The 20,822-nt window shown below is 40.6% G+C and overlaps 1 protein-coding gene across 1 annotated transcript in view; it reads left to right on the plus strand.

Moving 5' to 3' along the window:
- PCDH15 (protocadherin related 15) overlaps window positions 1-20,822 on the plus strand; it is a 934,666-nt gene that overhangs the window by 651,038 nt on the left and 262,806 nt on the right. Inside the window, exons 20-21 of the mRNA XM_072131129.1 lie at window positions 14,047-14,355; window positions 19,577-19,801. Coding sequence (XP_071987230.1) covers window positions 14,047-14,355; window positions 19,577-19,801 — 534 coding nt within the window. The remainder of the gene's footprint in view (window positions 1-14,046; window positions 14,356-19,576; window positions 19,802-20,822) is intronic.

Below are 20,822 nucleotides of genomic sequence, written 5' to 3' on the forward strand. Positions count from 1 at the left end.
TTATAACGAATGGTGACGGGGGTAGACTCCCTTATATATGGGCATCCAGGCACTTAAATTGTCCTTTCAGCTTTCTCAGAAATCCATAGCTTCGCTGGCTCAACATTAAAGAACTCCATTATAGGTCTATGTTGATGTCTAGGAAGTAAGAACTCTCCCTACAGAGCCAATTCCAGGTTTGTAGACACTTATAGCCATTAACATTTATTACAAAAAAAAGGACCATTGTCACAGCAGGGATTATGAACATTAAGTTTACAAAAACTGCTATTGGCAGAATAAGTACAGTATTTTTTGGACTATAAGGCGCACCATCAATAAATGCCTGCTTAAATGTCAAGGTTCATATATAAGGCGCATGAATGACCAGCAGGTGGCAGACCTGTGCACAGTTCAAGGCAGCTGTTGTCTGTAAGTACGGTTCATATATAAGGCGCACTGGACTATAAGGCGTACCTTTGATTTCTGAGTCTCCCATTGACTTCAATGGGCTTTGTTATTCGAAACGAGCACTCGAGCATCGGAAAAAGTTTGACTTGAGTAACGAGCACCCGAGCATTTTAGTGCTCGCTCATCTCTAATTAGTAACTAATAGAAAATAGCCAAGCTACGAACCCTCATAATCCATGCATTGGTGATGCATATGCCAATGCAATCTATAAGAGTCTTCATAGATACTGGCCTATCCTTACACCTATCCAGATCCCAACTGCCAGCAGTTACCTCTAGGCCATATCTTGTGCAGTCATACTTTGAGTTCCTGTTCTTGCAAAATAGAAAAAACACCCATGATCCTAGAAAGAAAGGTTATGGCATAATGTCATGGTACGGCATTGATTACATGGATGTGTGAACTGTAGGAAGATCATTACAGACATTACTGTTTATTACTGTGAAGCACTACACAAGGATAGAAACGTGAGAATTTACTTATAACAATTTTAATTAAGTTTCAATTGATTTCCAAGAAGATAAATGGTTCCATTATAGTCTCTCGCACAGAGCACCTCGCCCGGGAATTAAACCTTGGTGGGAACTTCCTGACAGTTCACTGATAATTACAGATTTATATTTCTTTTTCCTGCAAAATACTCGCAGTTTTATTTATGTGGGTAAACAAGTGAGGCAGGCTCGCTCGCTCGCAGAGCTCTTGACTTGATTCCTACCATCACATAAAAAGCTTATTTAAACAAATTGTCGGGCTGATGTGTACAGTAATACTTTGCCAGGTTTTATACAGTGTGTGCAAGGATAAAGGAATTATAAGGGAGGAATAAAACACTTGAAAGAACAGGAAGCTGCTTAGTTTGTCTTCAATTGCTCATGTCAAAATCCTAAAGTGTAGGTTAGGGAAATCCTTCTCAGACAAGTCGGGGCCCAATGCAAAGATAACAAATATGCCCTCTCTAACCGGCTGCATTACAAAGGGCTATAAGCAGCAATTGTCTTAAGTATATCTTAAAAAAGGCAGATGTGATTTATTGTTAATGGAAAAAAAAAAAAAAAAATTTCTGGCTTAAGCCACCTCCACGCAATAGAGGGAGTGGGTCGGTGAGGTTCCTTCCCCAGGACTACACCCAGCACAGTACAGGCTAAGTTTATAGTGCAGGGACAAGCGTAGAATAGTCCAGCAGTGCAGATGGCCAACAGATACATCAGGCGGCCAGAGCGGGAGGGCCTATTTATGCATGAAGGCATGATATCCAAAATTATATGCTTCCTGGCTTTATATTTTTCATTATATCCAGCCAGATTTCCCTTATCATAAAAAGAAAATTATATTAAGACATGGGCAAGTGGAAACTATGTCAAGAGCTAGGGAGTAGAGAGAAGATATAAGAATACAGGTGGTCCCCTACTTAAGAACACCCGACTTACAGAGGACTCCTAGTTACAAACGGACCTCCGGATGTTGGTAATTTACTGTACTTTATCCTTAGGCTCTGAAGCGGCTATGTCTCACTGTGGAGGCACATATACAGTTCATCTCGCAATAATGGAGAAAAATGTACCTACAATGTTGTTTTCCTTATGCCTAAAGTAGAGGACTGTGGAGGCTGGAGTTTTGTACACTATAACGCTGCATATCATTTACTGAGTACTTCTGTGCAGCACCCCCTTGGGGGTCCCTTAGTAACTGCTACAGGGGTAGTTACATCCATCTTGAACCATTATCTCCACAGTAACTTGTGGAATTGGCTCTCCTATAAGCCGTCCTGTGGAAGTCAGTGAAGTACAGAATGATAATTTCTTATGCTCCATGGATTTCAACGGGACATCTGGGACTGCCTACAGGATAGGATGACCCCAGAATTCCCAGTCTATTTAGAACATCTCACTGGGACTTGCAATGTTCCTGAATACAGTGGGTAGAAGTTTCAGTAAACTGATTAGGGAGTACTTTATCTATCTACAGTGTGATCCTTTCTCAAGCCTGGAAGAGCCAAACCAATATTTAATTTCCACCAAGTGTACCATTAATCAGAGATTTTATAGGTATAATAATATGGCTGTGCAGACATTACATCCAGCTTCTACAAGCTAGGTATGACTTACATTATTCAGCACAGACTTAGATCTCTTTTGGGGCACAATGTGCATTTATACATTAGTAATGTCCTGCTCTGGGAATGCAGTGTACTACATGATGATGTGTCCTATTTGCCATTTATTTGCTCAATATTCTCTTTCCTCTGGGATAACAAACACTGGCATTTTATCCATTTGGTGTACAATGTTTGACAGATTTGTGCCTCTTCAGACGATAATTGAAACTGCTTGCATATCTGATTTGGAAACTGTTTTCTGTGGAGCCAAGGAGAAGAATTGTTACTTTTACAAAAAAGGATGCAAGTAGTTGTGACTGTTTTTTATTTGTGTGTGTATGTATTATTCTAAATATTCCCTTATAAATTCCAATACAATTGTATGGTTGACACTGGCTAGAGTTTTATGTTTTTGTTTTGTTGCAATTGTTTCAGTGTTTCATGTTGTCACAATTAGATTGCATTCATCAGGAGGATATGCTCAAGACATACACTCACCGGCCACTTTATTAGGTACACCTGTCCAACTGCTCGTTAACACTTAATTTCTAATCAGCCAATCACATGGCGGCAACTCAGTGCATGTAGACATGGTCAAGACAATCTCCTGCAGTTCAAACCAAGCATCAGTATGGGGAAGAAAGGTGATTTGAGTGCCTTTGAACGTGGCATGGTTGTTGGTGCCAGAAGGGCTGGTTTGAGTATTTCAGAAACTGCTGATCTACTGGGATTTTCATGCACAACCATCTCTAGGGTTTACAGAGAATGGTCCGAAAAAGAAAAAACATCCAGTGAGCGGCAGTTCTGTGGGCGGAAATGCCTTGTTGAGGTCAGAGGAGAATGGGCAGACTGGTTCGAGCTGATAAAAAGGCAACAGTTACTCAAATCGCCACCCGTTACAACCAAGGTAGGCAGAAGAGCATCTCTGAACGCACAGTACGTCGAACTTTGAGGCAGATGGGCTACAGCAGCAGAAGACCACACCGGGTGCCACTCCTTTCAGCTAAGAACAGGAAACTGAGGCTACAATTTGCACAAGCTCATCAAAATTGGACAGTAGAAGATTGGAAAAACGTTGCCTGGTCTGATGAGTCTCGATTTCTGCTGCGACATTCGGATGGTAGGGTCAGAATTTGGCGTCAACAACATGAAAGCATGGATCCATCCTGCCTTGTATCAACGGTTCAGGCTGCTGGTGGTGGTGTCATGGTGTGGGGAATATTTTCTTGGCACTCTTTGGGCCCCTTGGTACCAATTGAGCATCGTTGCAACGCCACAGCCTACCTGAGTATTGTTGCTGACCATGTCCATCCCTTTATGAGCACAATGTACCCAACATCTGATGGCTACTTTCAGCAGGATAATGCGCCATGTCATAAAGCTGGAATCATCTCAGACTGGTTTCTTGAACATGACAATGAGGTCACTGCACTCAAATGGCCTCCACAGTCACCAGATCTCAATCCAATAGAGGATCTTTGGGATGTGGTGGAACGGGAGATTCGCATCATGGATGTGCAGCCGACAAATCTGCGGCAACTGTGTGATGCCATCATGTCAGTATGGACCAAAATCTCTGAGGAATGCTTCCAGCACCTTGTTGAATCTATGCCACGAAGAATTGAGGCAGTTCTGAAGGCAAAAGGGGGTCCAAACCGCTACTAGCATGGTGTACCTAATAAAGTGGCCGGTGAGTGTATATATCCTATAGAGACTTGTGTTGTGGCATCTTAAAGGACACCTGTCATCAGGTCTCTGCCACTAGTCCTGTCACCTCTACCTGTTGGAGCAGCTCACAAGGATCCATCCCAGCATTTATCTAGTTATTTCATACATTATTCATTGTAAAATCATCTATTTTTTATCATGTAAATGAGGCTGGTCACATGGTCAGAGGCAGTGATGTCACCCCTGTTCCCCCCTCCCCTCTCCTCCCCCTGCTCATGTCTGTGTGTAATGTATAGTAAAGCATGGCTAGTGTGTGCTGCATCTGCTGACATGCTGCATCCTCCTAATATACAGGTGAGAGACACAGACATCAGCTACACATGAATCTGACATATTCTGCTGTAACATGGCTGCCTGGAGCTGTTGTATCTCTCCTATACACACACACAGGCTGCAGGCGGCGTGGCCACCAGCACCAGGAAGCACATCATTATACAGCCTCACATCATTATACAGGCTGTCAGTCATGCACTGGGGGTGTGGCTGTGCCTCCCACTCATGAATAGAGTGGACAGCTTGAATATGCTAATGCTTCATTGGACATTTCACAGGTCATTTGCATATAGCTTTAGGACCTCATTGCTTAGGTTTACAGGCATGTAGAGGGACAATGAAGGGATAGAGGCAATTCTCTCAAATGGCAGTTTATGAAAATATATTTAGTTTAGGGGGGTTATTTTCCATGACGGGTTCTCTTTAAAGCTAAGGAATTTGGGGGCCCCCTGTATGAAGTAGCCTGCCATATATGAGGTTATGTGGACTACTGTGTACAGGCAATCCCCGGGTTACATACAAGATAGGGTCTGTAGGTTTGTTCTTAAGTTGAAAAGTCGGAACTGTATATTTTATCATCCCAGCCAGAACTTTTTTGGTCTCTGTGACAATTGGATTTTTAAAATGTTGGGTTGTCATAAAAACCAGGATTATCCATAAAGCTTCATTACAGACACATGTGATAACTGTTATAGCTGTTTATTGTAGCCTAGGACTAAAGTACAATAAATTACCAATATCCAGTGGTCCGTTTGTAACTAGGGGTCGTATGTAAGTCGAGTGTTCTTAAAGAGAACCCGTCATGCACAATAACCCCCCCTAATCTAAATATATTTTCATAAACTGCCATTAGAAAGCATTGCTCCTATCCCTTCATTGTCCCTCTACATGCCTGTAAACTTAAGCAATGAGGACCTGTGAAATGTCCAATGAGTCATTAGCATATTCAAGCTGTCCAGCTTATTCATGAGTGGGAGGCACAGCCACACCCCCAGTGCATGACTGACAGCCTGTGTAATGCTGTGATGGCTGCTACATGTGATTCCTGGTGCTGGCCCCGCCCCCTGCAGCCTGTGTGTGTGTATAGGAGAGATACAACAGCTCCAGGCTGCAGCCATGATATAGCAGAACATGTCAGGCACTTGTGTAGCTGATGTCTGTGTATTAGGAGGATGGAGCATGTCAGCAGACACAGCACACACACTAGCAATGCTTTACTATACATTGCACACAGACATGAGCAGGGGGAGGAGAGGGGAGGGGTAACAGGGGTGACATCACTGCCTCTGACCATGTGACCAGCCTCATTTACATAATAAAGAAAAGATGATTTTGCAATGATTAATGTATGAAATTACTAGATAAAGGCTGGGATGGATCCTTGTGAGCTGCTTCAACAGGTAGTAGTGACAGGACAAGTAACACAGACCTGATGGCAGGTGTCCTTTAAGTAGGGGACAGCCTCTACTATTATTACAAGAATCAGTCCCAATATTTGTAATTTTGTTGAACCAGATTCATATTGCCAATTTAACAGCTGAAAAAGGAGATCACCACTTGGCCATTCCCAACAACTGTCAAACTCGGACCCAAAGTCCGACAGTTGCATAGAACTTGAGTCCTCTTGTACAGAAGAGGGTGCTTTAGTAGCAAAATATCTACTGTGTAATTTACATTCTCTCTAAACTACAACATATTTCATGAACCGGTTAAAAACTTGGCCTGAGTTTTACCACAGCAGTTTAGCCACAGTTTTAAAACATACTGGGACACAAGCATCATAATTTTTCGGCTGCCACTTTTTCAGGTTTCCTGAAGTTGTCCTACTTAATCATTGCAATCAATCTTAATTTGCCCCCTTTGTGATACATGTGATGAGTTGCCTGTTTAGTCTCACTTTTGCAACTTTCGTGATGTGGCACTTTTTAATCCCAAATAGTAGCTCCCAAAAGTAAGTCTGGGTCTAGCATGCTCTGTTTTGGGACTTATTAGGTGCAAGAATGGGACAATTTCAGAGCCCAAAAGTCTTACACGTTAAACAAATGGGCTACAGAGATAAATCCGGCCACTGCATTACATCCTGGAGGCAGATCACTTTGGTACGCTGCTTGATTCTGCACCTAAAAAGTCTCAAACTGCCTCACAAAAAGTTGCACAAAAAAAGAAAAAGTAAGCAATAGGAGTGATACATGTCCCACACTATATAGCTTTGTAATAGTTTTTCTGATAAACCATAGTAAAACCATAGCAAAACTACATTGTCAGATCCTGTTATGAAGCACTATCCTGTAACCCTACTGCATGCTGAGACAATACAGGCGGTCCCCTACTTAAGAACACCCGACTTACAGACGACCCCTAGTTACAAACGGACCTCTGGATGTTGGTAATTTTCTGTACTTTAGCCCTAGGCTACAATAATCAGCTATAACAGTAATTAAAGGTGTCTGCAATTAAACTTTATTGTTAATCCTGGTTCTTATGGGAATCCAACATTTTTAACACCTTGCCGATTGAGGACGAACTATATCGTCCTTGCACGGCCAGGGGTGTATGGAAAAAAGTAAAAGTTTAAATCACCCCCCTTTCCCTAGAACTGATATAAATATAAATAAACAGTAAAAATCATAAACACATTAGGTATCATCGCGTATGAAAACATTATAAAACCTATACAAATTTGGTATCCTCGTGATCATACCGAACCAAAAAATAAAATAGATATGTGACTTGGGGCGCTCAGTGAAAACTGTAAAATCCAAGCCCACAAGAAAACGGCGCAAATGCGTTTTTTCATCATTTTCACTGCATTCTGAATTTTTTTCCCGCTTCCCAGTATACGGCATGGAATAATAAATACCATCACTATGAAGTTCAATTGGTTACACAGAAAACAAGCCCAAACAGAGCTCTTTACATGGAAAAATAAAAAAAGTTACAGATTTTTGAAGGTGGGGTGTGAAAAATGAAAATGCAAAAACGAAAAAGGCCCATGTCCCTAAGGGGTTAAAATCCAAATGTGACAGAGGCCAAAAAAATGTTGTCTGGGGTTACAATCATAAAGTATACAGTATCGACTTACATACAAATTCAACTTAAGAACAAACCTACAGAATCTCTCTTGTACGTAACCTGGGGACTGCCTGTACACTTAGTAATGTGTATACAGTACATATAATGTAAGTAGGTTTTGTGCATAAAAGCTGCCCTGCGTGCACAATAAACATATTCCTTATAGGAGTAGACTTTGCTTGGAAGTCTATGCTACATTCTCACTTTCGGTGACACATTTTCAGTTCCAATCTATCCTGTACTGGCCATTGTCTTTGAAAATAACGACCCCCCCATAGAAGACAATAATTCGTTTAGTTAAGTTGTGAAAATCTTGATACAGTTACGACTGAGTCTTCAAGATGCAAGTCACTTTATAGGAAACCTACCTTTTATAATGGTAGGGGTAGGCTTTAAGTACCGAGCACCAGCTCAGGGTGAGCTGGTGCCGGTACTTACTTTCGTTAGTGTTATAAACCGCGGTATCGCGGTTTTAACACTTTTTAAACTTTAGAGCAGAACAGGCTTTGGCGCTGCGTGCGCTTCGATCGTGCGCGCGCCTACATAGGAAATAGCGGAGAAGCCCCTTCTGCTCTAAAGTTTAAAAAGTGTTAAAACCGCGATACAGGTGCTCGGTACTTACAGCTTACCCCTGCCATTCTAAATGGTAGGTTTCCTTTAAAATCATAAACCAAACTAAGCACGCTACCCTGCAGTTGTACTAGAAAAATCTATGAGAATATTTAAAATTCTCTTTGGTGCCCCAGGGTCTTATGGCATTCACTTAGCCTTCTTGTTAGGTTAAGCCATGACACATAAAGCCTCAGCAGCGATGTTGTCGTATTAGCTGCCCCAGAAGAATTGTAAAACACTTACAGTGTTATAGTCTTGTTTATTGACGATAGGATAGTTTTAGTACAGTTTTTGTAGCCAGGTTCATTATTGTGAGCACGATTCATTATAAAATACAATTGTGTTTCAATAAGTGAAATTAAAACCATATTTACTTTAATTGCTGTCATTTCTGCAATTGCTTAGGGACTCGTGAAGTATTTTCTTTTTATTTGTGCTGCAAGGGAAAACAAAGTATTTAAAAAAATGCCTGATTTTCTGCTTCTGTATAGACTGCAAATACTAGGGAACTAAATGGACATCCAAACTAGAGTATCCCCTTGAAGCATTATTCTGGTGTAAAATGTCAAAATGGTGGAGAAAGCTGTGCCTGAGAAAGTCGAGCTTTGTTTTTTCATGGGTCCCATACAAATGTATTTAGTTTAATAACCTTCCATCCATTGAGATAGACATACACGGCCACCCATTTTTGAGATCTGTGAGACTCATAGAGGTGACCAACCCCGACTCCCTGGCCAACCCTTTGCTAAGGCTTCATTCACACTAGTGAGACAGCTGTGCACTCACAAAAATTACAGTCCATGTATTAACTGTATCTGGATTTGTCTGTTATCCGTCTTTTTCATGTCCACAAAAAAAAAAATTGGATGTTTCGCTAAAATGAACACCAGGTTCTCCAGCATCAACTGAGGGGGGAAAAAACAGATTGCATGCGGCTGTTGTACTGTCCATTTGTTTGTGGAGTTATTTTGGCCACAAAAATCACAGATAAAATATGGATGGGAATTATGCAAGTGTGAAAAGCCCATAGGATATGGTATATTTGTATGCAAACTCATTAGACTGAGCATCCAGCTTTCAAACTACCAATGTGCCCTTATATCTTGTGTGCCCCAATGACACACAGTTTGCAAAATTTGGTATCCTTAAAGTATAACCATCGTTTCAGATAATTATTTATATCCTTGAATAAAAGCACAGGTATTTAATTTTAAGACAAAAATGTGGAAAAACCTATTGACTCTAGTATAAGCATAGGGTGGAAAATGCATTTGTTACAGCCTCCAGCCAGTATATTGTTAGTCAGTCCCCTTCCCCCAGTATATAGCTAACCAACCCATGAACCCTAGTGAATAGCTAGGCAACCCATAACCCTAGTATATAGCCTGCCGGCCAATGCTGACCATGACATCCAGTATAAAGCCAGCCAATGTCCCTTAGTATATACCCTGCCTGCCCATTCCCCTCCAGTATATAGCTAGCCAGCCAGCCCGTACCCCCCAGTATCTAGACAGCCAGCCAACCCCTGCCCCCCAGTATTTAGACATCCAGACTATACCCACTAGTATATAGCCAGCAACCTCTGTGCGAATATTCCAAGACAGAGCCAGAGCACCGGAAGCAAGAAGAGGACCTGCCAGGGAGTTTGGAAAGGTGAGTAGAGAGGTTTTTTTTTTAATAGAATAAGCCGAGTGAGGTTTTTTCAGCAAAAAAAACTCAGTTTATAATTGAGTATATACGGTAGCTCACTAACAAATTCTGCTTAGTTTATAAAACAACAGTTTTACAATGTGCCTAGAGATGAGCGAGTATACTCGTCCGAGCTTGATGCTCGTTCGAGTATTAAGGTACTCGAAACGGCTCGTTGCTCGGACGAGTATTTCCCCTGCTCGAGATCGAGCATTTAATTAAAAAAACACAGTGAAGAACAATGAAGAATAGAATAAAAACAGTGAACACAGTGAACACAGGATCATTTAAGTGAAAAACACAGTAAAGAACACAGTGAAGAATAGATTACAGATGTTCGGCACATCTGCTTACTTGTCGGAAGATACGCGCGGAACGGTGCGAACAAAATAGCATGTGAAGAACAATATATATGTGTGAAGAACACATTGAAGAACACGGTGAGCAGGACAGAGACAAAGGGGAGCAGCACAGAGACACCGGGGAGCAGCACAGAGACATCGGGGAGCGGCACGGAGACATCGGGGAGCGGCACGGAGACATCGCGGCACGGAGACATCGGGCAGTGGCACGGAGACATCGGGCAGCGACACGGAGCGGCACGGAGACATAGGGGCACGGAGACATAGGGGCACGGAGACATAGGGGCACGGAGACATAGGGGCACGGAGACATAGGGGCACGGAGACATAGGGGCACGGAGACATAGGGGCACGGAGACATCGGGGCACGGAGACATCGGGGCACGGTGACATCGGGGCACGGTGACATCGGGCAGCGGCACGGAGACATCGGGCAGCGGCACGGAGACATCGGGCAGCGGCACGGAGACATCGGGCAGCGGCACGGAGACATCGGGCAGCGGCACGGAGACATCGGGGAGACTTCAGTGGAAGAAGAGCAGCGGATCCCGGGACAGCGTACCTCCCGACAAGTAAGCAGATGTGCTGAACATCTGCAATCTATTCTTCACTGTGTTTTTCACTTAAATGATCTTGTGTTCACTGTTTTTATTCTATTCTTCACTGTTCTTCACATCTGCTAACTTGTCGGGAGATAATATACGCGCGGAACAGTGAAGAATAGATTGCAGATGTTTGCATACATCTGATCACTTATCAGAAGAGATTCTTTTTCAATTAATTAACACATTTTATTCCCGAACCATGGTCCCTTTGAAAAATGCTCGAGTCTCCCATTGACTTCAATGGGGCTCGTTATTCGAGACGAGCACTCGAGCATCAGGAAAAGTTCGTCTCGAATAACGAGCACCCGAGCATTTTAGTGCTCGCTCATCTCTAAATGTGCCCCTTAGTTAAATTGTTATTTCTACATTGCTATGGCAAATCTGTCTACCAGATTAAGAACAGGTGTCTCTCTCTCCTTTTCTAGTTTTACACAGCTGTAAGGTCAACCCTTCCTGCTCTCTCCTTGGCTTTAGTATGCTATGAGCATTATTTTCAAAGATCAAGATGAAAGTGAAGGGATTAATACTCCCATCTCAAAGCTGGGAGGGAGATAAGATGTTAGCTCATGCATCCTCCATAGACAAACACTGTACTGGCTGGTATATGCATCCCCATGGGAGGGAGTATCTTGATTTTTATTACAAAATAAGCAGAATTCATTAATGAAGTATACAGGCAGTCCCCTACTTAAGGAACCAGACTTACAGACCCCTTGGTTACAGACGGGCCCCTCTGCCCACTGTGACCTCTGGTGAAGTCTCTGGAAACTTTGCCTTAGTCCCAGCCTGCAATGATTGGCTGTAAGGTGTTTGTAATGAAGCTTTATTGATAATCCTTGGTTCCATCACAGCAAAAAAAATTAGAAAATCCAATTGTCATTGGGACAAAAAAATATTTAGTTTGAAGCTACAATTATAAAATATAAAGTTCTGACTTGCATACAAATTCGGCTTAAGTACAAATCGAAAGAACCTATCTTGTATGTAACCAGGGGACTGCCTGTATTACAAATTGTTCACCATATCCCCCCCGCACACAATACAAAAAAAATCTTTAATTTAACCAAACTCATAATATAGTTTTGAATATTTCCATCGAAAATAGGCTACACATAAATATTTTCTGAAAATAAAACCTAAAACAAAATATTTGCTTTTGTAACATTTATAAAATGAAATCCATTGTTCTGCTTCCCCTTATTTCTCTACCTGATACTACAGGAACGGCAATTAAATGGTTGCCATTGTTTCCAATTATTTGCTGCACTTCTACAACCTGGGGATTTGTCAGCTATAACAAACAGAGTTGAAAAGATGGCAGCAAATGACTACATGACTAACAAAATACTGTAATAAAGCTTTAGGGAAAAAATAATGACTGGACCTTCACAATGTGACAAGGGCAGTTTGGAATTATCATTCCGTGTGTTGAAGTGTACAATGATCTGCTGGTTTGCAGTTTCTATTACTAATAAATATTGTTATGTTAGTTAACGCTAAATCTCCAGTGTGGCATCAGTGCAAGTAATATGCTGAGTTATGTGCGACATTCAATGGGATTAGATTTCTGCTGCATATTAAATCTTGGCGAAACGTGTCAATTACAGACTCAGCTGAACAATTACGGAGTGAGGTTTGCTTTGGACGGGTCATCTTGTTATGCTACTCTGATTATCATCCATGGCTATTTATGGGCACGGATCCTGCAGTGTCCGATGTGACAATACACCAGTAGGCAATGATCAAATGAGTAGCGAGGGGAACTAATGGCTAGGTAGATAACCGGTAAAAGCTGCCCAAATTATTCTTAGAGACAGAAACTCGAAAGCTGTGTATCAATTGCTTTTCAATATGAACTGAAGCTTAAAGGAGACACAAGCCACGGACACCTTAACCAAAATTATATCCAAAGGTTTTTTTCAAGGAAACAAAGTCCATTCCTGATTGAATGTTAAGGAGGTGACTGTTACTTTCCCAAAACATGCACAATTTTCTACATCTTTATCAACCAGAATTTGAACACATCTTCTTCTACCCACTTAATAAGCCCGATACATGTCATAAATAGGAAATAGTAGCCGTAAGTTGGCTAATTTAACTGCCCCTTATAATTTTTTCACCCCACTCCCCAGGCACCCACCAATAAGTTGATATGTGTTTGTTTTTTTAATTATTACTACTATAGGGTCGTATTACATTTTTTCCAGATTTTTTTTCCCAAAAAAATAAAGATTTGGTCTGAAACGAATACTGTTCATTATGCTATTCAAACTATCGAAAAATTATGAGAAATCGAGACGCTTACCTCTGTAACAGGATTCAATAGCAAATGTTGTTTAAAGGCTTCAATGCTTAAAAAATAATATGTAGTCATATATATTATTAGTAGCAGGGACTAGAGATGAGTGGACCTGCTGTTCCTGTTTGGGATCGACCGCCTGACCAGGACAAATTGCCGAATTGGCATCCTAACAGTCAATCTGACAAATAAACACCCCTAGCTACTAGCCATGGCAATGATCAGTCAGGGTGGATGACCAATCATAGCCATAGCTAGTAGCCAGGGGCCTTCATTTGCTGGATTGGCTGTTAGGCCGCCAATCTGGGAATATGTGGTACCCGCAAGGTCAGCGACAAGGTCATGGACATTTTTTTGTACCTGTTTCAGCCTATTACTTTGTAGGGAATATGCAATTAGTTTTCAGGGTGGGAAAAAAAAAATTATGCTACCTGAAAAAGCCAGCTTCTTTTAAGGACATCAATGGCACACTATATCAAGAAGTCTAGTGATGTGGGATAATAGCCAAACCAGAAAGTCTTTTACTCTCGTCTGTAGACAGAGCTCTTTCATTGTTGTTACATCTCATTTGTACAATACAGGACATTGATTTGGGCATTGATTTACGGCTGCCTTATTTAAGGTAGCACTGAAGGCATAGTTTGGGATTTATTATTATTTACACAATTCCTAACCCAGAATCTGGGTTTCAAAGATGACCTTGTTAAAGAGAATAAATTCCTTCCTGGCCTCAATCAGTCGATAGTATTTTTTCCTTAAAAAGTGACTAAAGCTAGAAAATTGTGTTAATAGAGCATAGAGAATTCTAAAGCTGACTTGTCATCAATTGAATTATTAACTTTATTCCATCTTCCTTTTAGGCAACAGATCCTGATGCTGGAGTCAATGGTCAAGTTCGTTATAGCCTGGCAAACCTCAATAATGTTTTCCGGATCACATCCAATGGCAGTATTTATACGTCTGTAAAGCTGGACAGGGAAATAAGAGACTATTATGAACTTATTGTAGAGGCAGCAGATGGAGCCCCCACTGACTCCCGTCGTTCTACAATAACACTGACTATTAAAGTTATTGATATTGATGACAACAGCCCTGTATTTACAAATGCCTCATATGCTGTCGCTGTACCAGAGAACATGATGCCAGGAGCCATTTTTCTACAAGTTCAGGTGAGTAAAGCAGCTTATAAGGATACAGTAGCTGTTCTTCTGACTTATTCTTTTTCATTCTGTTTTCTTTCGACTATCCTTATGTAAGAGGTTGTATATCTAGCAGGTTTAGAATCATCAGCAGATACTGAGTTATATTTTCATTTTCCTGCAGCATCACTGCCATAATTCAACTGTTAATTTAACTAGTGTCTCTAGACTGTCACATCACTATATATTGGAAAATCTTAAAATAAAGTTTATGGAATGCATAGACTAGTTAAATATGAAATATTTTTACAACAGACCAAGTAAGCACCATGGACACCACGCAGAATTCTAAATATGAGATAAATTATAAAATAAATATTAGATGATAATAAAAGCCCCCACGACCCTTTTGAGGAGGGGCTCTCTTTTAGATGTCGGTTATTTTTGTGGTGAGCTTTTGTACAGAGCTTTCCTAAATCTCACCTTTGTTGAGGAGCATGTAGTGTGGTTAAAGGAGAAGTGGTCCAAGTTTCATTTAATTGGATCTGATGGGAACATTATGTTTGTCCACATACTGGGAAAATACTGAATCCAAACTGCAAAAATTCAGTGAAAAGTGGTGGAGGAAGTGCCATGGTTTGGGGAATTTTGGACCAGCTGGAGCAGTTGGACCTTTCATACAGCTACATGGCAGAGTGAATGCAAGTGTGTAATAGAACCTTCTTAAACACTTGGTTACTTTCTTGAGTTCTTCACTCAATCAGTCAACAATTTTTATGCAGGGCTATGCCCCTTGTCAAACTGCAAAACAGGTAAAGCAGCTCCTTGAACCAGAAACAAAACAAATTGGCAGTCCAGAATCTCGATCTAAACCCAATAGAAACCTCTGGAAAATGCTTTATGAAAAAATTATGGCCAAGAAACCCACAACAGTCACACAACTGTGGAATAGATTGGAAGAAGAGTGGATCAAAATCAAACCAGAGCAGTGTGAGAGAGAAGTGATGTCCTGTGGTTGCTAAAGTCATTCAAAACAAATGTGGGGGCTGAGAGCTGAGGAGTCGGCAGCACAGACAAGTCTTGTGTTGTTTTTTTTTAATTAATCATAAACAGATTCTGTCAGGGTACAAGATAATAATAATAATTCTTTATTTATATAGCGCACACAGATTACGCAGCGCTGCACAGAGCTTGTCAAATTGGTCCCTAGAGAAAGTAGGGACCAAGTTATATCTTAAACCCTGATAACGACTTTCAGTAGATAACCAGGATGAAAGTAAGCACACTACTCCATGTAAACCAAAATATACTACAAAACACTAACAGGCAGATTCTGGTTTTATAAAACATTCATTCTACATGAGAAATCAGCAGGAGCACACAGTATAATATTGGTTGAGGAAAGACTAGGAATTACATGAACTATAGTCTGGGTGCATCTAAAATTCAATACCGTAAAAAAAAATTATAAAATAAATAAAAAACAACTTGTAAAGAAAAGCCAAGCAGGAGAGAGACTTAGATAATTGATTTGAGCTGTGTGTAAGCAATGGGCTAGAAAATGGTTTCTTGATTACTGGGACACCACAGTAATCTAATCCCCCCATATTAAGTTTACACACTATGTATAGACTCAACAAAGACAACTTCCCTGGATGTTGTCAAAGTGTGGATCAAAAAAAACTCATTACCTTTTTTTTTTATATTTTGTCCATTGACAAACATGTATGAGGACTGTTTTATCGCAGAGTGAATTGTAATTTCAATGCACATTCAACGTTCCTTTTAATGCATACGTTGCAAATCTGCAATCCATGACTTCCAAACTGGACCACAGCCATAGAAAACCTTTTGGAAGATAGTTGTATGGAAATGTGCCAGATTGTGGTGTCTCCATGCAGTCACTATACTACACTGAATGACCTTCTCTGTCGTCACCTTTCTGAAGACAACCAATCAGGTTGCAAACTCCTTTAGATAAGTTAAAGGTACTGTAGAGGACTTTATCAAGGCTTGTACACCAGTTTTCTGGCAACAAGCCCTGAAATAATCGCAGTTACTTGTGAACTGCCAGTAATTTCTATTATTACCCCCTTTACACCACCTCCTTGCCAAGTGGGCATTCCTGCACAATCGATATGGCCCGTTCAGGACTGAAGTTCAATTCTACGCTCGCCAGGGCCTGGAACGGCACACCAGCACAAGCTGCCTGCCAGATAAATCGGGACGCTGGACCCTTATGTATCTAGTAGGAAGGTGGTGTCTTCATTATACACCGGCACGCATTAAAAAACATAGGGGGGAGATTTATTTTTCAAAATGTATATACCCAGAACTCACTATGCCCACGGATAGTAAAGACCATTAAAAACAAAAACATCAAATCATTTGAAAAGCTGATTTTCTTCTGTCAAACTAAATTTATATACTTATAGTTTTAAGTGTTCATTAAAATTAGTCTCTGTTTTGAAGTACAAATTATGATTTTGTCATTATTCATTGTAATATAATGAAGGCCTTTATATCCCATATGGCATCCCTCTGTGACTCACTTTAAACACTTGCCTTCTACTAGGTTCCTCCTAGGATATTACTGCTCCACGAACATTAGCATTTACCTTTGTTTCCAATTAGTAAATATTCATAGGTATATTGAACAGATTTTGCTTTGTATACACAGAAATACTAATGATAACCTGGTTCATTGTTGTGGCTTGTATATACCACAGTAGTGCAAATAAGGAAGGCTTAGATGATAATCAGTACCCAATGTCATACAGCTTTCTCAATGGCATGATAAAGTCATTTGCTTCAAATTTACTTTCTTTACAAGTCTAATCCAGTGACACGCAAGAAATAAAAGTTGTAGTCAAAAGTAAAAGCTTGATGCCATCTTGCTCCCTCCTTTGGACTACCCAGTACTTATATCTATCCCTTAAATATGATGTCTGATAAGGTAATGGTTTTTGAAAGAAAGTGTTGGCCTTAGTAGAAGCAAATAACAAAAATGGCTCTATGTATCCATATTTACCAAAGTGAATTTTGGAAAGAATTATGCATTCCCTTTTTTCTAGCAATTTTTGATTGAGTTTCCTGAGCCCAAAACAGGATTGGATTCAAGCCTTGCAGCAATGGGGCATCAATTGGACGAATCAAGCGGACGAATAAAGATGCTAGCTTGCAACTTAAGCTTAGTACAGTGAAATATATATATAAATCTATAGATAATGTCAAAAAATAAGAATAGATTAAAAAAAAGAATGCAAAGTCCTAGTTTATACCAGTCCCCTTCAAGAAGAATAGTTTAGTAAATGTTTCATTGAGAAGAACACAGAGGGGCACATTTACTTACCTGGTCTCTGCGCGATCCCCGAGGTGCGTTGTCCGAGGAGGATTAAGTCTGCCACGAATCATCAAGATCGTGCGCCCTAGATCCTGCATTTGTCGCTTCCCCGCTCAGGTCCACCGGAGTTCACCTTCTTCTTCCTGGTGTATGTGAGTGCATGTCCTGCGACACAATTTGAATTGTTAAATCCTGCACGTAGTCTGAATCCATTGGATCGTCCTACGGCCACGACCCCGATTTGTGTCGCATAAAAGCTGGCGCCTATGCGCCAAAATACAATCACGTGCATCCAAAAAAAAAATTCCGATGTGTGCCGCATTAAGAAATCGGTCTGTGGCCCTTAGTAAATGAGCCCCAGAATGTTGTACAGTATAGTAAAGTAAGTTACATTGTTCTAGTAACATACAAGTATTCACAGCAAATTATAAGAAACATGTAACGGGATAACAAAGGAAACCGTGTTTACATTGTTGCAAAGAAATAAGGAACATAGGGTTAGTGCCACCTAATCAATAAGGAACATAGCATCATGGATAAGGAACATAGCATCATGGATAAGGAACATAGCATCATGGGACAGTTAATTAGGTTACCAACAGACAAAGGGCGTTTAGTATCAGTAAAAAAGGGGTCAGAATGTGGGAAAGGAGGAGTGTAGAGTCACACCAGCAATCCCATATCTTCCCAAACTTGTTGGGACGTTTCCTGCATTTCGTATATTCTCCTCTCATAGGATATGATAGAATTGACCAGTCCCTTCCACATAGCAGAAGATGGAGATCTTGGGTGCAACCATTTTCACATTATTACCTTCCTGGCAAAAAAAAGAGGGTCTCGTGAATAATATTTTAGTATACCTTGGCCATAGCTCTACATCTAATTGGCAAGCAAGCAAACTTTTGGGGTCAGGGGCAGGGACTTTGCAGTCTTATCATGGCTTGGCTGTGTCTATCATTGCAGACCAGATCTGTAAAGACTCACATTTATTACGCTGTTTGCGTCTGTTTTTTGTGTGGGCTGCCAAAGTTGTTTGAAAACAGAAAGGAGTCGTAATTTGCCTGTGATGAGTTAAGATTCTAATCTTTAATATGACACGAAAAAATGTACTGGAACTTGCTCAAACCGACACAAACTTATCTCGGAACCGGAAATAAAGGCAGCTACTGACATAGTTGAAATTGGAGCTTTATTCAGTTTCTGCCTCTTTCTTTAACCGTAGCTCATAGTATCACAAGTCTAGTGCTATCTGAAAGGTGAGTTTTTTTTATCTTTAATAAGACAAAAAAAAAAGTTTCTAGGTACTATACAACTGAAGGAAGAGGGTGTCTGCAGTCTCTACATTTAACTCATGTCAGGCATTAAAGGCCTCTTCTCTGCTCATTTTCACATGATTTTGGAGGAGAATTATTTTTATAGGTAAACAGGCCACAAGCAAACTTTTTCTTCTAGTCTTGGTTCAGCGTTTTAAGAAAAGTACAAGACTTTTCCTCCAATGTGTCTTGCCCTTACCCCAGGGAGATCTTTTATAAAAAATGCTTACAGCAGTGTTAACTATAACTGGAGGAACGAGACTTGGAGGAGTCTCTGCGATGACTCAAGTTAATGCAACAGTTAAAGATCAATTCTAATCAAGTTGAGAGATTGCAGAAGGCACACTTACCGGGGATGTGACAGAAATTCCAGATAAATATCTGCTGAACTGTTTATATTTTCTCCTGATCAATGCATTAAAATGACCCATAACAAAAAGCAAAACAACTGTAAGCGTTCAATTCTATTTTAGAGACTTCTCTGAAACTCAATACATATATTTTCTCTAGTTCAATTATTCCTGCCCTTCAACCTGCTTTATTCACCAGCTTTGTCTGCTTTGATTTTAATATTGATCTGTTTATTGTGTTTCAGGCAAAGGATGCTGATCTTGGTGCTAATGTAACTTATCGGATAAGAACCCAGGAAGTTTTGCAGCTTTTTCAAATAAACCCGTCAACTGGAGAGCTATCTCTTTTGAAACCGCTAGACTATGAATCATTCGCAGGCAAGGAGGCTGTATATGTATTTCTAGTTGAAGCTTTTGATGCCATGGGAAGCATGCCCCCTGGAATAGCTACTGTAACAGTAAGAGTAAAGGTAAGGAAATTATAAAGTGTCTGCCTAGAAATCTGTACTTTGTATTTGCTAGGATAGAAAGGTGCAATATTGTTCCTATAATTGAAAATAAGGCTCTACAAGAGGATAGACAGCACCAGTAATATTATCAGTCCTATATTTCTGAGCAGAATTGGGGCGCAGGTAACCTGTTAATCCTGGCTCGAAGGGTCCAAGTCCTACAACATTGATGATAAAAGTGTTTCTTTACCTGGTACACAGGTAAAACACATTTCTGTATTTTTTTTTAGCTAATGTTAATAGTGAAAAATGCACATATATAAAGCCCCTCAGTCTAATTAGCATATTATGTAATACAGTGTATTCTATTTTCAATACAATACCACCTCTGCCCACCCCAAGGAGGGGTCATGGGTCCCTCCGAGCTGGTATTACATTCAGGACCCTGGAGAAATCATAGCTTCTCAAGGGGAAGTCACAGGGTCATGGTTCTGGTATAATTGGAACGGGGTGAATCCCTGGATTGCATTGATACCAAACCTGGATGTTAGAGTCCCAGTAATTGGACCATCGTGATTTACAAAAGAAATCCAAAAATATAATTGCCCTTGGGCTGAGATGGACCATAGCTCCATAACTGTCCCCAATCAACGTATTGGTCTTATGAGTTTTATGGCTCTTTGTCTGTTTGAAAATTGGAAGGAAAATCGGCTCAAGTCTTCAGAGATGATGCGGCTGGGGAAATTCTTTGAAGCTCTGCACCCTCCCGAGCCAGGTAACACTAGCTAGCTCCATTAAGCTAATTACGCTGAGGGGGGGGGGGGGGAGTGAGGAATATGAGTAGTATAAGGCTCATGGTCATATTTATTACACATTACATACAATGAAACTAATCAAAAATTAAAATGCACAAAGGTAGTTGTAAAAATCTCAGTGTTTTTAAAGATCGCCATTAGGTTACATTTATGCGACCATCGTGGGGATATCTATATGTCCCCATAGACAGCAATGGGCAAACTGCGGCACCGTAACACACTATACA

This window comes from Engystomops pustulosus, chromosome 11 (assembly GCF_040894005.1).
Source record: "Engystomops pustulosus chromosome 11, aEngPut4.maternal, whole genome shotgun sequence".
In the NCBI taxonomy this organism is placed as follows: Eukaryota; Metazoa; Chordata; class Amphibia; order Anura; family Leptodactylidae; genus Engystomops; species Engystomops pustulosus.